This window comes from Prionailurus viverrinus, chromosome B3 (genome assembly GCF_022837055.1).
Source record: "Prionailurus viverrinus isolate Anna chromosome B3, UM_Priviv_1.0, whole genome shotgun sequence".
Taxonomy (NCBI): Eukaryota; Metazoa; Chordata; class Mammalia; order Carnivora; family Felidae; genus Prionailurus; species Prionailurus viverrinus.
The window spans coordinates 44,538,772-44,559,509 of record NC_062566.1 but is presented as its reverse complement, the minus strand read 5'-3'; the positions used below and the strand labels follow the sequence as shown (position 1 = coordinate 44,559,509).

Below are 20,738 nucleotides of genomic sequence, written 5' to 3'. Positions count from 1 at the left end.
ATATGCTGCATTCCCAGAAAAATTAACCTCAACTAGGAAACAAAATACTCCCTAAGACATTCATTTTAGTTTTTAAAAAAATTACTAGGGTCACCTGGGTAGCTCAGTTGGTTAAGTGTCTAACTCTTGGTTTTGGTTCAGGTCATGATCTTACAGTTAGTGAGTTTGAGCCCTATGTCAGGCTCTGTGCTGACAGCGCAGAGCCTGCTTGGGATTCTCTCTCTCTCTCTCTCTCTCTCTCTGTCTCTCTCTGTCTCTCTCTCTCTGTCCCTCCCCCACTCACACACACCATGCATGCTCTTTCTCTCAAAATAAATAAATATACTTAAGACAATACTAATCTGTCTTGGTTAAAAGACATAAGATGGCAAATAAAAGTAAACACTAAAATCGACAATGTTTGTTTTAAAATCATGGCCTATGATTTATTTATGTTTAAAATATATTTGAGAAGTTCTTACTACATTATTTATAGTCAGTGTATAATTTCAATAGAACTTTAAACAATTGCAGTTCAACTCCATGTAGTATTAACTTTTCTTCTCTTCTGATTCTTGTGTCAATTTCAACTTTTTTTTAAATTCCATCTTATCTCGGTAGTACTGTTCAAATATTGGTTGATAAATATACATTCCTCCAGCAATTCCAAGGATGCTAGCAAAAAGCAGTTGTGGAAGAGTCAATCTCCCAAACATTTTTCAACAAATGCATTCAGTGCTTCTGCCACACAGTGGTTTTGAAAAATTATAGTCCACATCCAGGAAAGATCTTCAGATCTGTGTACAAAAATAAATGGGAAGCAAAGCAATAACTTAGCACAGCATCCTTGAAAAGATTCTATGCAGAGTGAATAGTATTTTCATCATAATATGTACATATCACTTGATTTAACTAAAGCACGAATAGAAATATATAGGGAGTATGGCAAATGAGGGTTGGGGATGGTGTGAGACAAAGCTAAATCCTATTACAGCATATTCTCCATAGTTTTAAATGGATAATTTTTAAAATGGCAAAAGTGAGGGGGCGGAGAGAGACATATTGTTTACACCTTCACATACTACATGAAGCTAACTACTGTAACAAACAGCTCCCAGAAGTTGAAAGTGACTGTCAATCCAATCTGAAGTAGAAGAAAGAGAATTGTTACTTTTCATTATTGCCCCCCCCCCCCTTTAAACTATTTTATGGGTTTTGGCAGTATGTGTGATTAAAAACAATTTTTAAAAACAGGCTAAAAGATTTTGTGAGTTCCCTTTGATGCTTTAGAAGGTACAAGTAGACATCAAACAAATAATTTCCATCCACTTTTGATAAAAATATAAAGGAGATCTGGGTTTACTTTTAAAAGCTGAGGAGTTAAAACTCCACTATTTCTCAGAAAGTTATACTTGAGAACACTTTAGTGTCTGGAGAAAACATGTTTGTGAAAGAAGAAAGCAAAGTAAAAGATTTTCATGTTTTCTCATAGCAATCTTTCCCCGTCACCTAGACCAGCCCCCGAGGTTACAAAAATTAGTGGCAGAACCGGTACTAGAAACCAGGTTGTCCTTAACATCGCTAAAATGGAGAAGAAATCTAAATAAATGACAGCTTACGAAGCATGCTATGGTTAATCGCCTGCTGAATGTAACAGAAAAAAAAAAAAAAAGCAAGTCAGCTGTTTGTAAGATAAACCAAGACCAAATAGGGAGATTCCCTCTTTTGCCGCTAGCTTGCTAAGTGACCCTATCCAAGTCACTTAACCTTTCCTAACCTCATTTCCCACATCTGTACATCAGCTTAAATCATCCTACCCTACCCACTTGGTTCGACAGTTACTGAGCGACCACCCAAATAGTGAAATGTCACGCAAACAAGTTTACTATTATCTTTACCACCAAAACGTCCCGAACGCGTGGCCGTGGCTTCGCTGACCCCGCCTCCTGCCTGCCCCAGCGCAAGGGAGCTCCGGATCCTTCCAGCAGCTTCCGGAAGAGAAACCTGGGCTCAGAGACCTAGAAGCCAAGTCCGGGCAGCAATCTCAAGAGAAGGAGAAGCCAAAGGAAAAACGCAGGCGAGCTCACGACAAAGCTTACCCGCGCCAGACAAACGTGCAATATTCCGAAGCATTCGCAGGCCGGCGTGAGGAGGCTGCCTTTTCCCAGGTATCTCCGCGCCTGCGAGCTACGGCTGCTGCAGTGGCCAAACTTAATGAGCGGAAGAGCAACGCGCGTTACTTCAGGGTCCTTCCGAGGGACTGAGGTGTCAGGGGATCCTCAGTAGATATCGAAATAGGTGCAGGATGGAGCAAGAAGGTGGCAACGGCCGACTCTTTTTCCGCGGTCTGCAGAACCGCTCCCACGAGAAGATGAAGCTGCGAAAGAGAAAGTCAACTTTGTACCTCAGGCCCCCGAATAGCTCCGAGCGCAGCGGAGGTGAGTGATGCGGTGCGGGCGCGGAGCTCCGAGGCAGTGGCGGGAAGCCGCGGACCCTGAGCTAGGGCTGCATCTGCTGGGTAGGGTTGCCAAGAAATCGTGCGATCGAGACCGGATTCTCGATCCCTGCCTCTTGCAGAGTGCTTTTCTGCATCAGTTAATTCTGCCGCCGCCGGCCGTGTGGAGTGAATTTACATGACGTTGCCACCCCCATTTTAGAAAGGGGGTACCCAGTCCGGGAGTTACCTGAGGTTTCGTAGCCGCGGAGGGGTTGATTCCTGGATGGGGTGGGACCAGGTCTGACTCCTAACCCATTTATTTTTCCCACCGCCCCCTCTGTCTTCTCTTTGGTATGTCGTGATGATGTTGACAGGAGAAAAATCACCCCAGCAAGTGGGTTTTTGATATGTCGGAGGGGGGTTTTAATATAAAGATGGACTTCTCATTCATTCAGTAAATATTTGAGCGCATTATATATACCAAGAACGGTATAAGTGGCTGAAAAGAATGCCGCGTTTGTCTTCTGGAAACCTGAGACCAAGAAAGGGGAGAATCATTTTGCTAAATGAAGAAGGAGGGTTGTGACGGGGGGAAAGGGAGAGGCAGCTGGACAAATAGTTGAACTTTTAGGGATTCAAGATCATCTGTCCAAGGGCCAGTTCTGTGTACTGTTTATTCTCCCCAGTCCACAGAGTAAAAGGGTTTTTTCACAAGGTATGCTTTCAGCAGATATATTTCAGTCGGGAGGTTTCTTTAAGTGTTTCTGAAAGGTGAAAGTTGAGATGGGGCACGTATGTTGTGTTGAATGTACCAATTGTCTGGAAAATGTTTAAATGTGATTCCTGGAGAAGAAAGGAGGAGAGTAGCAGGAACCTAGAATGATAGCAAAAGACTCAAAATGGATTAGAGTGCAAACACAAATGCTCAGGAGGCCAGACAGGCACGTCTAAATAAGTTAAAGCACCTTATATTTCAGAACCAGCCAGTTGCTGCCAGTTGAGCTCTGCGTCAGTTCTTAGTTTTGAAATGCGACAATATAGATCTTAATATAAAATAGGATTTTAAAATGTTGGCAACTAGATTCACATTAAAAAACAACAAACAAAAACAAAAACAAAAACCTCTGTATTCAGCCTGCAGACTGTCCACTTGTGGTAAAGAGCAGGGCTTTGGATGCAGCAGACAGACCTGTGTTGAGTCCTGGTTAGTCATTTACAACCTTTTTGACTTTGGACGAGACAGTTTAACGTCTTAGTCTCAATTTCCTAGGTAAAATGGGACCAATATCTACCCTTTAGCCTAGTTTGGAGGGAGGAATAAACGAGGTAAGGCGTGTGAAGGAATGAACTCAGCACCTTGCATAAACATCAATAAAGGCTATTTAAAAACATACAAAGGACCATTTGATATGCCACTGTTTGACATATATAGAAGAGTTGCTCCTTAGTACTTTGTTAGCTGGTTTCTTTCATTAGCTACCCATATAGGATATTACCTCATTAGCCTCAGGCTTTAGTTAACCCAGTCTCTTTTTCGGTATTTATCTTACTATTCTCTTTATACAGTTAGTTCCAAGAAAGATGAAAGGAGTGGCAATTGCCCAATGGTGAGACTCTGGCCCTTGTATAACTTTCAGCCCAGTTCTGGTTTTTGTTTTTTTTTTTTTTTTTTTAATTTTTTTTTTTCAACGTTTATTTATTTTTAAGACAGAGAGAGACAGAGCATGAACCGGGGAGGGGCAGAGAGAGAGGGAGACACAGAATCGGAAACAGGCTCCAGGCTCTGAGCCATCAGCCCAGAGCCTGACGCGGGGCTCGAACTCACGGACCGCGAGATCGTGACCTGGCTGAAGTCGGACGCTTAACCGACTGCGCCACCCAGGCGCCCCCAGCCCAGTTCTGTTTTGACGGGAGAGGCCAGAGTGTAGAGAGGCCAGAGTTCTCTACAGTGACTTAACAGAATCTAAGCAAGGGGCGAACCAGAGCATTAGTTCTGCAAGTGGAACTTGCCTGACTTTTATGCCACAATTACCTGTTTTGTTTTGTTTTTCAGATCTTCTTGGTGAAAACATTTATCTGGTCTTGTTTACTATAGCATTACGAATATGTAACTGTTTTTTAGTCCAGACAAGTTTTGTTCCAGATGAATATTGGCAGTCTCTTGAAGTTGCACATCACATGGTTTTCAAATATCCTTTGTAGTTTCTTTCCTATATTACGAATGTATATTCATCTTAGAAATTGTGTTAGCTTCTATTATGTACTTTTAGTCGATTTTCCATATATTCTCTAAGTAATTTTAACTTATCAAAGTATACCATTATTTTACACTAATATTTCTTCTATATCTTTCTTTGATGTTAATATACTTGACTCAGCCTTGAACTAGCATGTATTCCCATAGTGCTCAGTACTGTGGAGGATGTAGATGAAGTAAAAAAGCACATTCCCATCTTGAAGAAGTTATGAGTTTAATTGGTCGATTCTATTTTTAGTTTGAAAAACCAGTATAAAATGCTGTGTTTTTAAGCTTCTTTGTCAAAAAAAGAGTTTTATGTATAGAAATGAAAATAGGTTTTGTTTCAGTGCTATTTAACATTAGTCCTTAATATTACTAATTATGGTTATTTGACCTGGGAATGGACAGAACGATTGAGAGGTTACACTTATCCCTTAATCTTTGCAAGCATTTACAAGATTCTACACCTTTTGGGGAAAGATAGTGTTCAGCTGCTGGTAAGTTTAAATAAAAGTAATGAAAATAGTTATTAAAAGTAGACTTACTCCATCCTTTTAAAAAGGCTAACAATCTATATTAACTAACTGATAGTAATTAAAAGTAGATTTATTCTACCCTTTTTAAAAGGCTAATGTATTTTAACCAAATGATAGTGGTATCAGAATATTTGTTTTTAGAAAGCTACTGCTAAACTCTGACCATATCTAGGAAGCCCACAGTTCCAAAGACGTACTGTGATGTGTAACTCTTCATTACATGCTAAAACACAAAACTGAGCATGGAAGTGTCCTCCTTCAAGGAATCGTGTTAAGATATGCAGACTTTGAGAATGACTACATTGTATATTCATTATTTGGACTTTAGAAGTATTCTTCCTTCATGAAAGAATCACATGACAGCCGTGTTGTAGCTAGTTTTTTTGTTTTTTTTTTTTAATTTGCCAGCAGAAGACCATGTTATAGGAGCTTATGAAGACTGAATACATATAAACCTACCCAGGATTTAGTGTTGAAATTAAAACCTAGGGAAAATTAATTTCACAAGAATTTAATGATATACACAATCATTGTGCTATGTATGTAGTAATTAGGCAGCAGTAGTAAGTTAGATTGTAATTACCAGATCATGAATTTCTGGGGTCATTTGCCAAGAGAGGGTACAAAAGAAGAACTAATGGTGCCAAAGATTCTCTAAACTCATTTTCCTTTAAGCTGTCATCAGGTTAGACTCAGAAGTTTGGGACTTCCCCATTTTCTGTTAGGGAAGTGGCCCAGAATTCCAAAGGTAATCCAAATCCTGAGGGAGTTTTGGAGCCTGGAAAGAAAGACACATGGAAGGATCATGGCGAAGGAGAATTTACAGCAGTTGCAGAGTTTCTCCCATTGATACATGCAGAAGTTAGGAGCTGTGAATTCTCTTCTCCTGTCAGGGCTTCTAGATTGTGTAGGATAACTATAAAGTCTGGAAACACAGGCATATATATATTAAGGATATCTTATATGCCAAGAAGTAGGTTATATTATGAATGAAGGATTCTTCAAGATAGAAAACTTCCTATTCCTTCAGAACCAATCCACTTTCCTCAACGTGTAGCTGACCCACCTGGCCATTTTGTGATTTAAAGTAAGCCTCCTATAGTCCCCATCCCCACCCTGCTGTGTTCCCCAAAACCTCTGTCCTATCTGGAAATTGACCAGGTGGAGAAACATTAAGATGCTATCAGTTGGTCACTCATACTGTCATAATTTATTATTTTAAACATAGATTACATAATTTTGAAACTAGAAGTGGTCAGAGAAGTAAGGTAAATAGACCAAGGTCACAGCATGTCAAAAGCAGAGCTAGGGGAGCTAGGGTTGCTCAGTCAGTTGAGCGTCCAACTTTGGCACAAGTCACGATCTTGTGGTTTGTGGGTTCGAGCCCCGTGTCAGGCTCTGTGCTGACAGATCAGAGCCTGGAGCCTGCTTCAGATTCTGTGTCTTGCTCTCTCTGCCCCTCTCCTGCTCATGCTCTTTCTCTCTCTCTCTCAAAAATAAACATTAAAAAAAATTTTTTTTAAAGCAGAGCTAAAACTAAATCCTAGGTCTACTTATTCACAGCCTATTGCTCTTACCAGATAGCTTCTCTCCAAACTGCATAAAGTGTGTATACAGAATTAGGAATGGCTTAGAATTGCGCTAATATGGTAGCCACTAGCCACGTGTGTCTATTAAACATTTGAAATGTGGCTAATCCAAATTGAGAAGTGCTGTTAGTGTAAAATACATACTGGATATCAAAAAATAAGTATAAAGTAAAAATGTAAAATATTTCTGCAACTCTTTTATTTTGATGAAATGATAATATTTTAGATATATTGGGTTAAAATAACTAAAATTAATTTTACCTGTTTGGGATTTTTTTTTTTTTTTTTACTTTTTAATTTGGCAACTATACACTTTTAAATTATGTGGCTCATGTTATATATAGTTCTGTTGGACAGCACTGGCTTAGCACATGTGAGAGGAAAGGGATATAGAAGGGAGACCTGAATAGGTTACCACACTGGGGACTTTCAATAGTCAGAAGATGCACAAGGGCATTTGGCCTCTGGAGTTTAATGGAGGAATCAGGAATTTAAAGAACAGGAGAATGGTAAGCTGCCAACACAGCATCACACTCAAGGTTTACCCCTTGCATGTTCCTTCATACACCCCAGCCCACTACTTTTTATTTTCAAGGGCCATATGCAACTATTATTTAATTCTTCCCAGGTCCTTACTATAACCTAGAAAATTATGGTATCTTAAAAGTCTGGAGAGGGGGTTCTCTGTCCTGACAGCATAGAGTCTGCCTGGGATTCTCTCTCTTCCTCTCTCTCTCTCTGCCCCTCCTCTGCTCTGTCTCTCAAAATAAGTAAACTTAAAAAAAGAAGAAAAATAAAATGTCTAAAAAAAAAAAGTCTGGAGAGACTTCTAATAACTGAGAGTTTACGTCTCCATTTATTTTTGTGTTGTACTAAAAATCAACCTTCTTTTAAATTCAAGATTCCTACATGACAGCCATTCAAAAAGTTTTATTTATCCAGGATAAACGTCTCCAGTTTTAAGTATCATAATCAGATAATGTGCTTTAGACATCCTGTAATTTGTTAATATCTGTCTTAAAATGTAGGTTTCCAAACTGAATACATTATTAAAAGCTAGAGTAGGAGCACCTGGGTGGCTCAGTCAGTTGAGCATCTGACTTCGACTCAAGTCATGATCTCACAGTTCGTGAGTTTGAGCCCCATGTCAGGCTCTGTGCTGACAGCTCACAGCCTGGAGCCTGCTTCAGATTCTGTGTCTCCCTCTTTCTCTGCCCCTCACCCACTCACTCTGTGTCTCTCTCTCTCTCTCTCAAAAATAAACATTAAGGGGCACCTGGGTGGCGCAGTCGGTTAAGCGTCCGACTTCAGCCAGGTCACGATCTCGCGGTCCGTGAGTTCGAGCCCCGCATCAGGCTCTGGGCTGATGGCTCGGAGCCTGGAGCCTGTTTCCGATTCTGTGTCTCCCTCTCTCTCTGCCCCTCCCCCGTTCATGCTCTGTCTCTCTCTGTCCCAAAAATAAAAATAAATAAATAAATAAATAAATAAATAAATAAACATTAAAAATTTTTTTTGAAAAAAATAGAAAGAAAGCTAGTGTAACTACTTCAGAATACAGTGTAACCATTAACTCCATAAATACTATACTTCTGTCAATGCACAAGGATTCTTTCAGTTTTAGTGACTTCCTCATATTGTTGGCTTATATTATTTGTAGCCAAATTGGCTTTTCACATGAACTACTTTCAGTCCTGAAAGATAAGACATAAGCATATAGATCTTTATGCAGAGTAAACAAGGTATGTACATAGATGTCTTTTGCTGTATTTTACAGGACACAGTTTAAGTGAAATTATGAAGTACAGCATACCTTTAAGACTTAAACATTAATTTACAGATTTTTTAATTTACAGATTATTGACAAAGAAAAGGAACATAAAGTATTAGAAGCCACTGATACCTGATAGTAAAGCCACTCTAACTATAAAGTTAATAAAGACTGATCTAACAGAAATACAAATTTACATATATTTTTAGAAACACATCTTTTGAACAAACTAAGTTTAAAAAACCTGTTTTTAGGGGCACCTGGGTGGCTCAGTCGGTTGAGTGTCTGACTTCGGCTCAGGTCATGATCTCGTGGTCTGTAAGTTCAACCCCCGCATCAGGTTCTGTGCTGACAGCTCAGAGCCTGGAGCCTGTTTCGGATTCTGTGTCTCCCTCTCTCTCTCTGCCCCTCCCCTGTTCATGCTCTGTCTCTGTCTCAAAAATAAATAAAACATTAAAAAAAATTTTTTTTAAAAACTGTTTTTACATTTATTTATTTTTCAGAGGCAGAGCACGAGTGGGGGAGGGGCAGAGAGAGAAGGAGACACAGAATCTGAAGCACGTTCCAGGCTCTGAGCAAGAGTTCAGCACAGAGCCTGACACAGGGCTTGAACCCACGAACAATGAGATCATGACCTAAGCTGAAGTTGGACACTTAACCAACGGAGCCACCCAGGCACCCTTGAACAAACTAAGTTTAAATTGTGTTCTATCAGTGTGTTATTTTGTTAATAATAACTGACATTGTTTTAAAACTCTCAAAGATGCCAATGTGTAGCATTAGAATTACTAACTGTAATTAAGTTATAGTACATTTATTCTTTAGTTTTACTCTTAAATTTACTTTTTTTTAAAGTGTTCATTTATTATGAGAGAGAGAGAGTGTGAGCAATGGAGGGCCAGAGAGAGAATCCCAAGCAGCCACTGGCTGTCAGCACGGAGCCTGATCCAGGGCTCGATCTCACGAACAGGGAGATCATAACCTGATCTGAAATCAAGAGTTAGATGCTTAACCCACTGAGCCACCCAGGCTCCCCTTAAATTACTTTTTAATGTCATCTGATTACTATGTTTCTATAACTGTGGAATACTTGTCCTTTTATGAAAAAAAAAGTAATTTTATCATCTTTATTGCAGGATGGGGAAGTAATGTAACTTAGTAGTTAAGAGCACAGGCTTTAGAATTAGGCAGACTTGGGTTTGAATTCTGGTTTCCACACTAACTAGCTGTGCAGCCTTGAGAAAATTATTTAACCTCTCTGTACCTCAGTTTCCTCACTTATAAAGTAGTACCTATCTCACAGGGATTGTTAGCAGGACTGAATGAGCTGATATATATAAAGTACTTAGTATGATACCTAGCACACATTACTGTATATAGTTCATAAAAATTTAACAAAAACCACTAAATGTCCTTGTAACATAGAACCTTAACACAATGAAATGTTTTGCTGGCTATCTAAATTAAAAGTAGTAGTGTTGGAATATATAAATTACAGAGCAAGAATGAGAATGATAAAACTACCTTGGGCATTTCTCTGAAAAATTAATGTAATTTTTGTAAAAAAAAAAAAAAACAACAAATCTATTTTTGCAGAAGAATACTATATTGTCTATTTTTGTACTAAGAATGGCCTTTAATTGATAGTTGGATCAGTTTGTTGATTTCTTATGATAATTCAACATGAACCATTAACATGTTTTTAATATCTTTTTTTTTTTTTTTAACTGTTGAAGATTTGGATTCCTAGACTTGCCCAAGCACTTCTGTCTGCTGTAGCAGACATCAGGCTTTATTCATTAATGAAGCAACTAGAAAATCAGCAAATGGCAAAATGGGTGGTAAGTCCTAAACACTTTAGAAACTATATGTCACTTACTTCATTCCTACAGGCATGAAACACATGGAAAAATATCAATTCTCAAAACAGCTTCAAAAGATAATTTGTACAACTTTTTTGAGGTACTTCCATAATGAAGAAAAACAAAATACAAGAGGTGCATGCCATATATTTCCTTCTGATTGCACCTTGGGTGACAGAAGCCACTGATGCCCTCAAAACCTGTGAGAGTCTGAACCCTAGGAACAGCCTGTTTAAGGACCTTCACTCATCAAACCTGTCAGAGTCCTTGCCTCACCTTCCATAAAATTCAGTAGGAATTGCTAGGGGCACCTGGGTGGCTTGGTTGGTTGAACGTCCAACTTTGGCTCAGATCATGATCTCACAGTTTGTGGGTTCGAGCCCAGTCTTGGGCTCTGTGCTAACAGCTCAGAGCCTGGAGCCTGCTTCAGGTTCTGTGTCTCCCTCTCTCTCTCCCCCTCCCCTGCATGCTCTCTCTCTCAAAAATAAATAAACATTAAAAAAAAAAAACTCTTAGAAAAAGAAAACTCAGTAGGAATTGCCTACCTCACAGATCACATCCACTGTTTACAGGCTTCGTTCACTACCTCTAGCTACCTGAGACTGAGCCTAAGAAGTACATTTTCACTGAAGCATTCCTTTACCTCTAGCTAGAATGTTTGAAATAGACTCTGTAAGGGAGAGAATGTAGTGTAGAAAACTGTCTTTTGTCAGACTTTTTATTTCACAGTAGGGAGATTCCTGATCTCACACTCAATCTTGAATTCAGCCATTCAGTGGTTCCCATTGAAAGCATATTCTGAAGGGGCGCCTGGGTGGCGCAGTCGGTTAAGCGTCCGACTTCAGCCAGGTCACGATCTCGCGGTCTGTGAGTTCGAGCCCCGCGTCGGGCTCTGGGCTGATGGCTCAGAGCCTGGAGCCTGTTTCTGATCCTGTGTCTCCCTCTCTCTCTGTCCCTCCCCCGTTCATGCTCTGTCTCTCTCTGTCCCAAAAATAAATAAACGTTGAAAAAAAAATTAAAAAAAAAAAAAAAAAAAAGAAAGCATATTCTGAAGAGTGATTGGATTCTTTAATATTGTGGTTAACCTCACTTGGCTCTTTCCTAAATTAAATAAACTTATATGAGCCAGCTTAGAAATCTTACTACCTTTTTAATCCTGTCTACTAGAAAATGTGTTCCAAGTTCCAAGTGACCAATTAATCAACACATTTCTGGAATATAATTTATTAAATATTTATTAATAAATATCAATAATTTAGTAATCATTAATAAGACATCTGCTGGTAGGGTGTTTGTTTGCCTTAAAAAGACAGATTGGAGTAGTGATTGACTCCTTCCTAATTTGATTCAAGGATAAAATCAGTCTCTATATACTGTACATTGCTGAAGGCTCAACCTAAAATGGCAAAAGCATAATGCCTTTGAAATCCTTACTCCAGAGTAGCAGTACTAGATTCTTCTGGTTTAGGAAAAGTCTTTAAATCCACAAACAATTGGAACATTTTTTAAAGGCTACATTTCAAGAGACAGGAAGCTAGTACTGCATGTTTAACATCCTTACACCAGCTAACAAGTGTCTTGGAAGACATTTGCTTTGTAGACTTGACGGTTCTGTTTGCATGTTCTCCCAAAAACTGGTTTATTATTTTAGTCAATTTCCAAATTAAAATTTAACGATACATCCTGATAGTCATGTTTTTATTCTCTCCTGTGCTGTCTTAATTTTTCATCAAAATATAAGGCAACATTCCCAACCAAAGTCAATAAAAAACCGTCAAAATACTTGTCAGTAATAAAAGGCAATTTTCAGGAATACTGACTGGAAGAATCTACTTATGAACTTCAGTCTTCTATAAACTCTATCAATCTGTTTTATGCCTTCTCTTAGTGGGAAGTGAGACTTCAATCAAATGCAATGCCATAAGAATTTACCTGAAAATATAAACTTAACTTTAACATATATATATGTGGAATCGTCACAGACCTGTGTGTAATATAACTTCTTAGAAACAATGTTTGGGCATGTCTGTTTTCAATATCATTTACCTTTTGATGTGATTTTTGCAGTATGTTGACTTGCTGTTTTCCATAGAAGAAGGTAATACCGAGCTTTTCCACTTCCCATTCAATATATGTTTGCTTATAATTGTTCTTAGTTTTTTTGCCAGTTATGCTCTTGGTTCACGTGGTATTGCTGTACCAGAACTCTTACAAACACCATGGAAACTGTTCTCACTATAATTGCTCTTTTCTACTATCCTTTGGAAGGTTCAAAGTCTATGAACAGGTGAGATATATTACTGTTAATAATCATGTACAAAACTTGGAAAATCTTAAATATCAACATATGTAATGTCTGGTGGACTCCCTAATGTTCAAGTTTATTAAAACCACACATTTTCAGTTGATATATTTATTATAGTAGGAAACAGATATATGCAAACTAGGTAATGAAGGGCAGTTTAATAAAAGGACTATGTACAAATGTTTAGTCAGTGTTTAGAAAAGTCAATAAGGAGATAATCAGAGTACCCCCGGGCTAGTCACAGGAGGAGATTTCTGTTACTCCTTGGTCCCCAAGGAGAGGAAATTGTTACAGGAATCCATACAGAACTGTAACTTTCAGAGAGGACCCCAATAGGAGACAGGCACAGCCAGCCTTTAGCCATAGCAAGGAGAAAGCTGGGCGGGGGGGGGGGGGGGGGTTGGGGTTAAAATACTCTGACTCAACTCTTCTGCCCTCCAGTTAACCAAAGCCAACCAGAAGCCAGAAAGCAAGTGGGCTCATTGATGTAGTCCAGACAGGTCAGCATCCCTCCACACAGAATAAGTTTAGAGTAAAGGAAAAGAGATATGGAAGGGCAGACAAAAAAATTTATGGATCCAGGAGATTAGGTCCAATATGGCAGCATAAGAAGATCCTGAACTCACCTCCTCCCTCAAACATACCAACTCTACAGGAACATATGGATTATTGCCTCCCAAAAAAGATCTAAAAATGAGATGAACTGCTGTCCACAACAAAGGGTAAAGATAGGTAAAAAAGGCAGAGACACAGTCTCACGACCCCCCCCCCCCACACACACACAGTATGGCAGCACCCAATAGGGAGGGTTCTCACCAGCTAGGCATTTGTTACAGAAGAGCAAGGGATTGGTGCTACACATCAGGCACTCCAGGCCCTGGGATCTGTACCAGAGAAACAAGCGCCCAGTACATCTGGCTTGGAAAATCGACAAGGTTGATGTCCGGGGTCCCCAAGTGCTATCGGAAACTGTGATTCCCCACTTGGAAGGCTCACATGTAGGCTTGCTTACCATTTAGACCCAGTGGAAAAACAGTAGTTTGAGAAGTATCCAATAGTGACCCACAGCAGGAGGGATATCACAGGTGTAGAGGTCTTCTCTGTGGAGAAAGGGGATCAACTCCACATCAGGAACACCCCCTTCTTGGGGATCTGCATCAGGAATATGGGTCCCTATGATGTCTGCTTTTGAAATCAGTAGGGTTTAACTCCAGAAGACCCGAGGCCCATAGGAAATCTAGACTCTGCTGTTTAAGGACCTACAGACAGTATCACTTGATCCAAGAACCAGCAAAGAGGCAGCAGTTTGAAAATCACCTGAGCCAGACATAAGATTTATTGACAAATTTTAGGGTGTGTACTGCAGAGGCTGGGCACTTTCTTCAGGAACAGAAGTGCCAGTAGACACCATTTTTCTTGTCCACCTTCAGCCCAGCTAGCCCAACACTGGCAAGCAATAATTTAGTACTTTCCATTTACCTCGCTAGCATAGCTCATCATTCTCCTGCAGACCTGCCCCACCCAACCCACCCACCCTGGCAGGTGCCGCTCCAAAGCAGCTCCCACCCAGGGGGCACCCTCTGTTGGGACTGGTACCCCTTCACAGTGACTCCAGCCCTGGGGTGGGGGTAGACAGCCCTGCCCACCAGCATACCACACTAGTTGTGGCTGGGTTTCGGAGCCAGCCACACTGAGGCCTAATGCCATCCATCAGCATGTCCACAGCAGCCACAGCCAGGCCTCTCAGCCAGCTGTGCCAGGGGCTAGCCTGCCCACCAGCACGCCCACAGCATTTGTGGCCTAATCACAAGAGGTCACACAGCCCATACAGAGGATACCCCTAGAATGCCTGGTTCTGGTGACCAGGGAGAATTGTACTTCTAGGCCCACGGGACACTACCTTTAACACAGGACACATAGCTAATCTACCTAAAACCAAGAAACAAACACGGAGAGATAAAACAAGATAGAGGAATATATTGTAAATGAGAATAAGACAAAACCTCAGTTAAAAAAAAAAAAAGAAAACCTAAACTAAATGGAGACAAGCAATCTACCTGATAAAGAATTCAAAGTAATAGTCATAAAGATGCTTACTGAACGTAGAAGAGTGGATGAACTCAGTGAAAACTTAAGGAGATAGAAAAAAAAAAAAAAAATATATATATATATATATATATATATATATATATATATATATATATACCAGTTCTTTACAATACAATAACTGAAATGAAATATATACTAGAGGGAATCAACAGCAAATTAGAGGATGCAGAAGAGCAATCTAGAAGACAGGGTAGTGGAAATCATCCAAACAGAAGAACTAAAGGAAAAGGAATTTTTTTAAATGAGGAAAGGTTAAGGGACACTAGGACAACATCAAGCAGACAAACATTTGCATTATATGGGTCCCAAAAGAAGAGAGAGAAAGGGGTAGAAAATTTATTTGAAGAGAAAATAGCTGAAAACTTCCCTGACCTGGGGAAGGAAACTGATATCCAGGTCCAGGAAGCACAGGGAGCCACAAAGAAGATGAACCTAAAGAGGTCCAAAACAAGACACATAATAAGGAAGATGCCAAAAAGTAAAGTTAGAGAATATTAAAAAACAGCAAGAGAAGAGCAACTACTTACATACAACAAAACACCCATACAACTACTAGCTGATTTTTTACCAAAACTTTGCAAGCCAGAGAGACTGGCATGATATATTCAAAGAGCTGAAATGAAAAAACCTATAATCAAGAATGTGCTACCCACTAAGAATTAAAGAGAGATTAAAAGTTTTCCAGACAGAAGTTTAAAGTTCATTACCACCATGCCAGTGTTACAAGAAATGTGGAAGGAAATCCTTTAAGCAGAAAAGTCCATAACTAGCAGGAAGAAAATTATGAAAGAAAAATTTCACTACAAAAGCAAAATACAGTAAAAGTAGTAGATCAATCACTTAAAGCTAGTATAAAAATTCAAAGACAATAATTATTTTTTATTGTCTTTTTACTTGTAAAAGTAAAAAGACAAAATTAGTAAAATCAACCACATCTATAATAGTTAAGGGATACAAAAATAAAAATATGTAAAATATGATCTCAAATACATAATCATGCAGAGAATAATGTACTGTGCTTTTAGAATGTGTTCAAATATAAGCAACTGTCAATTTAAACTGTTGTATACATAGTGTTATACATGAACCTCATGGCACTAATAAAAATCAATAACAGATACACAAAAAAATAGGAATCCAGGGGCACCTGGGTGGCTCAGTCGGTTAAGCGTCCGACTTCAGCTCAGGTCATGATCTCACGGTCTGTGAGTTCGAGCCCCGCATCGGGCTCTGTGCTGACCACTCAGAACCTGGAGCCTATTTCAAATTCTGACCCTCCCCCGTTTATGCTCTGTCTCTGTCTCAAAAATAAATAAACGTTAAAAAAAATTTTAAAAAAAATAGGAATCCAAGCAAAGCACTATGAAAGTCATCAAATCACAAGAGTAAAGAAAGAGAGCTACAAAAACAAACAATAAACAGTTAACAAAATGACAATAAGTACATATCTATCAATAATTATATTAAATGTAAAGGAACTAAATGCTCCAACCAAAAGATATAAAGTGACTGGATAGATTAAAAAAAAAAAGAAAGAAAGAAAGAAAAAAAGACCAGTCTATGTGCTGCATAGAAGAGACTCAATTCAGACCAAAAAATATGTACTGAAAGTGATAAATGCAGATATTCCATGCAAATGAAAGTGAAGAAAAAAGTGGTGGTAATATTTAGACAAAAATAGACTTTAACACGAAGACTATAATAGGAGACAAAGAAGCACATTACATAAGGATAAAGGGATCACTCCAACAAGAGGATATAACAATTGTAAATATCAATCCAACATAGCAGGACCTAAATATATAAAGCAAATATTAACAGACCTAAAAGGAGAAATACAGTAGTAGGAGGACATTTTAATGCCCCACTTACAACAATGAATAGATCGTCCAGACAGAAAACAGTAGCTCTACTGACACATTAAATCAGATGGGCTTAACAGACATAGAATAGTTCATCTTCAAACACCAGAATACGTTTGTTTTTTTTTTAAGTGCACATGGAATATCCTCCACAATAGATCACATATTAGGCTAAAAATAAGTCTCAATAAAGTTAGGAAGACTGAAATCTTACCAAGCATCTTTCCTGATCACAACAGTATAACACTAGAAATCAATTACAGTTTTTTAAAAAATGGGGGAAAAAAACGTGAAGGTCAAAAACATGCTACTAAACAAGCAATAGGTCAACAAAGAAATCAAAGAGGGAATCAAAAAATACTGAGACAAATAAAAATGGAAACACAACATTGCAAAATCCTTAGAATGCAACAGAAGCAGTTCTAGGAAGGAAGTTTATAGCAAAACAGGCCTACTTCAAGAAATAAGAAAAATCTCAAACAATCTAACCTTGTACCTAAATGAAGTAGAAAAAACAAAGAAAACCCAAGGTTAGTAGAAGAAAACAATAAAAAATCACAATGGAAATTTAAAAAAAGAAAATATCTGTGAAACTAACAACTGATTCTTTAAAAGGGGGTGCCTGGGTGGCTCAGTTGGTTAAGCATTTGACTCTTGATTTCAGCTCAGGTCATATCTCATAGTTTGTGAGTTCGAGCCCCACATCAGACTCCACGCTGACAGAGTGGAACCTGCTTGGAATTCTCTCTCTCCTTTCTTTCTGCCCCTGCCATGTGTGCATGCCCCCTCTCTCTTTCTAAAACAAATAAACTTAAAACAATTATAAAAAAATAAATAAAAAATAAAAAGATAAGATAAATAATGTTGATAAACCTTTAGCCAGACTCATCAAGAAAAAAAAGGACTTAAATCAGAAATGAAACAGAAGTTACAGTCAACACCATAGAAATATAAAGGATTATAAAAGTACTACAAAAAATTATATGCCAACAAATTTGACAACCTAGAAGAAATGGATAAATTTGGAAACATGTATTCTTTCAAGACAATTAGAAAGAAATAGAAAATCTGAACAGACTGATTTCTATTAATGAAATTGAATCAGCAATTAAAAACTCCTAACCACTAGAAGTCCAGGATCAGATGCCTTTACAAACAAATTCTATAAAACTTTTACAGAAAAGTTAGTACTTATCCTCAAACTGTACCCAAAAATTGAAGACAAAGGAACACTTCTAAGTTCATTCATTGTGAGGCCAGCATTACCCTGATAACAAAATTAGACAAAGACACTAAAAAAAGAGAAGGAGAAGAAGAATATTATGAGCCAATATTCCTAATGAATATAGATGCAAAAATACTCAACAAAATATTAGCAAACTGAATTCAACAATACATTAAAAGTTATCATTTACCACAGTCAAGTGGAATTTATACCAGAGTTGCAAGGATCAATATAAGCAAATCAACATGATATATATACCACATTAACAAAATGAAGGTTAAAAAGCATTTGACAAGGGGCATCTAGTGGCTTAGTCAGTTAAGCATCTGTCTCTTAGTTTCAGCTCAGGTAATGATCCCACGGTTTCATGGGTTTGAGCCCTGCATCAGACTCTATGCTGGCAGCACAGAGCCTGCTTGGGACTCCCTCTCTCTCCACCCCCCCCCCCCCCCGCCTCTCCTCCGTTCACACTGTCTCTCTCTCAAGATAAATAAACTTTAAAAAAAAATTAAGAAAAGCATTTGACAAAATTCAACATCCATTTAGGATAAAAACTCACAACAAAGTGGATACAGAGGGAACATACCTTAACCTAATAAAAGCCTTATATGACAAACCCACAGCTAAAAGCTTTCAGCTTTTCATCTAAGATCAGGAACAAGACAAGGCTGTCCACTCTCACCACTGTTATTCCACATAGTACTGGAGGTCCTAGCCACAGCAATCAGACAAGAAAAAGAAATTGGTATGGAAGAGGTAAAACTCACTACTGCAGTTAATATACTACATATCAAAACCCATAAAGTCTACACACACACACACACACACACACACAAACACAAACTATTAGGACTAATGAATTCAGTAAAGTTACAGGATACAGAATTAATATATAGAAATCTGTTGTGTTTCTATACAAACAAACTAGCAGAAAGAGAAATTAAGAAAACCATTCCATTTATAAATGCATTTTAAAAATACCTAGGAATAAATTTAACCAAGGAAGTGAAAGACCTGTACTCTTAAAACTATAAGACATTCATGAAAGAAACTGAAGATGACACAAGTAAATGGAAAGATATACCTTGTTCATGAATTGGAAAATTAATATTGTTGAAATGTCCATATTACCCAAAGCTATCTCATCAATGTGCCAATAGCATTTTTCTCAGAAATTAACCCTAAAATTTGTATGGAACCGCCAAAAAGCCCTGAGTAGCCAAAGCAATCTTGAGAAAGAACAAAGCAGTAAGTATCGCACTCCCAGATTTCAAACTATACTACAAAGTTACGGTAATCAAAAAAGTATGGTACTGGCACCAAAATAAAAACATAGATCGATGGATCAGAACAGAGAGCCCAGTGCCTAGGTGGCTCACTAGATTAAGCATCTGACTTGATTTCATCTCAGGTCATGATCTCACTGTCATGAAATTGAGCCCTGCATCAGGCTCTGCACTGGGCATGGAGCCTGCTTGAGATTTTCTCTCTCCCTCTCCCTTTGCCCCTCCCCCATTTTGTGTGCTCATGCTCTCTCAGAAAAAAAGAAAGAAAGAAAGAAAGAAAGAAAGAAAGAAAGAAAGAAAGAAAAGAGAAAAGAAAAGAAAAGAAAAGAAAAGAAAAGAAAGAGAAAGAATAGAGAGCCCAGAAATAAACCCTCACTTCTGTGGTCAATTAATCTATGACAAAGCTAGGCAGGAATATACAATGGGTAAAAGACAGTCTCTTCAAAAAGTAGTGTTGGGAAAGCTGGATGGTTACATGGAAAAGACTGAAACTCAACCATTTTTTTCAAACCATATACAAAAAAATAAAACAGATTAAAGACCTAAATGTAAGACCTTTAACCATAAAACTCCCAAAATAGGTCGTAAACTCTTGGATGTCAGTTTTAGCAATATATTTTTAGATCTGTCTCCCCAGGCAAGAGCAACAAAAGCAAAAATAAGCTATTGGGACTACCTGGAAATAAAAAGCTTTTTTGCACATCAAAAGAAACCAACAAAATGTAGAGGCAACCTACTGAATGGGAGAAGATATTTTCAATGATATATCTGGTAAGGGGTTAATATCCAAAATACATAAAGAATACTACAATTAAAAATCACATGAAAAAAATGGGCAGAAGACCTAAATAGACACTTTTCCAAAGAAGACCTATAGATGGCCAACAAACATGAAAATATGCTAAACATAACTAACCATCAGAGAAATGCAAATTAAAACTACAGTGAGATATCACCTCACACTTCTCAGAATGGCTATATCAAATAGACAAAAAAATAAGTGCTGGCTTGGATTGGAGAAAAGGGATCCCTTATGCGCTGTTGGCAGGAATGTAAATTGTTGCAGCCACTATGGAAAACAGTATGGAAGTTCCTCCAAAAATTAAAAATAGAAATACCATACATATAGTCCAGCAATTCCACATCTGGGTATTTATCCAAAGAAAATGAAAACATTAATACACACTTCTATGTTTACTGCAGCATTATTTACAATAGGCAACATACAGAGGCGACCTAAGTATCCATTGATAGATTAATGGATAAAGAAGGTTTGGCACGTGTGTGTGTGCGTGCACATGCGTGTACACACACACACACACACACACACACACACACACACACAGTGGAATATTACTTAGCCATAAAAAAGAATGAAATCTTGCCATTTACAACAACATGGATGGACCTAGAGGATATTAGTGAGGTAAGTCAGACAGGCAAAGATAATTACCATATTATTTCACTTAAAGTGGAATATAAAAAACAAAACAAATGAACAAACTTAACAAACAGACTCACAAATACAGGGAACAAACTGA

General features: G+C 38.3%; 2 protein-coding genes and 1 long non-coding RNA gene across 6 annotated transcripts in view; 1 reads left to right on the top strand and 2 right to left on the bottom strand.

Moving 5' to 3' along the window:
- Positions 1-422: 422 nt before the first annotated feature.
- On the bottom strand, positions 423-2,181 carry PIGBOS1 (PIGB opposite strand 1). Of its 2 annotated transcripts, none has more exons than XM_047861192.1 (2): positions 2,079-2,181; positions 423-776 (listed from the first exon to the last, which is right to left on the bottom strand). In XM_047861192.1, the coding sequence occupies exon 2, from the start codon at positions 693-695 to the stop codon at positions 531-533; it is 165 nt and encodes a 54-aa protein (XP_047717148.1). In that variant the 5' UTR covers positions 696-776; positions 2,079-2,181; the 3' UTR covers positions 423-530. The 2 variants fall into 2 exon arrangements, with proteins under 2 accessions (XP_047717148.1, XP_047717149.1); XM_047861193.1 differs by lacking the exon at positions 2,079-2,181 and adding an exon at positions 1,878-2,066.
- A 96-nt stretch (positions 2,182-2,277) lies between these two features.
- Positions 2,278-20,738, top strand: part of PIGB (phosphatidylinositol glycan anchor biosynthesis class B) — a 40,886-nt gene continuing 22,425 nt past the window's right edge. The window contains exons 1-6 of one of the 3 annotated variants that reach the window (XM_047861188.1): positions 2,278-2,417; positions 4,470-4,605; positions 5,035-5,152; positions 10,285-10,389; positions 12,478-12,508; positions 12,679-12,697. In XM_047861188.1, coding sequence (XP_047717144.1) covers positions 2,285-2,417; positions 4,470-4,605; positions 5,035-5,152; positions 10,285-10,389; positions 12,478-12,508; positions 12,679-12,697 — 542 coding nt within the window. In that variant the 5' untranslated portion in view covers positions 2,278-2,284. Of the gene's footprint in view, positions 2,418-4,469; positions 4,606-5,034; positions 5,153-10,284; positions 10,390-12,477; positions 12,509-12,566; positions 12,698-20,738 lie in introns of all 3 variants that reach the window. The other 2 variants (XM_047861187.1, XM_047861189.1) reach the window with 2 other exon arrangements.
- LOC125167288 (uncharacterized) lies at positions 4,556-13,959 on the bottom strand. Its single transcript, XR_007152741.1, has 3 exons — positions 12,457-13,959; positions 5,775-5,969; positions 4,556-4,626 (listed from the first exon to the last, which is right to left on the bottom strand). It is a non-coding gene; the product is annotated as an uncharacterized LOC125167288 (long non-coding RNA).

Excerpts from the sequence above, each read along its gene's own strand:
- PIGBOS1 (XM_047861192.1), bottom strand. The coding sequence starts at position 695 with ATGTTTGGGAGATTGACTCTTCCACAACTGCTTTTTGCTAGCATCCTT.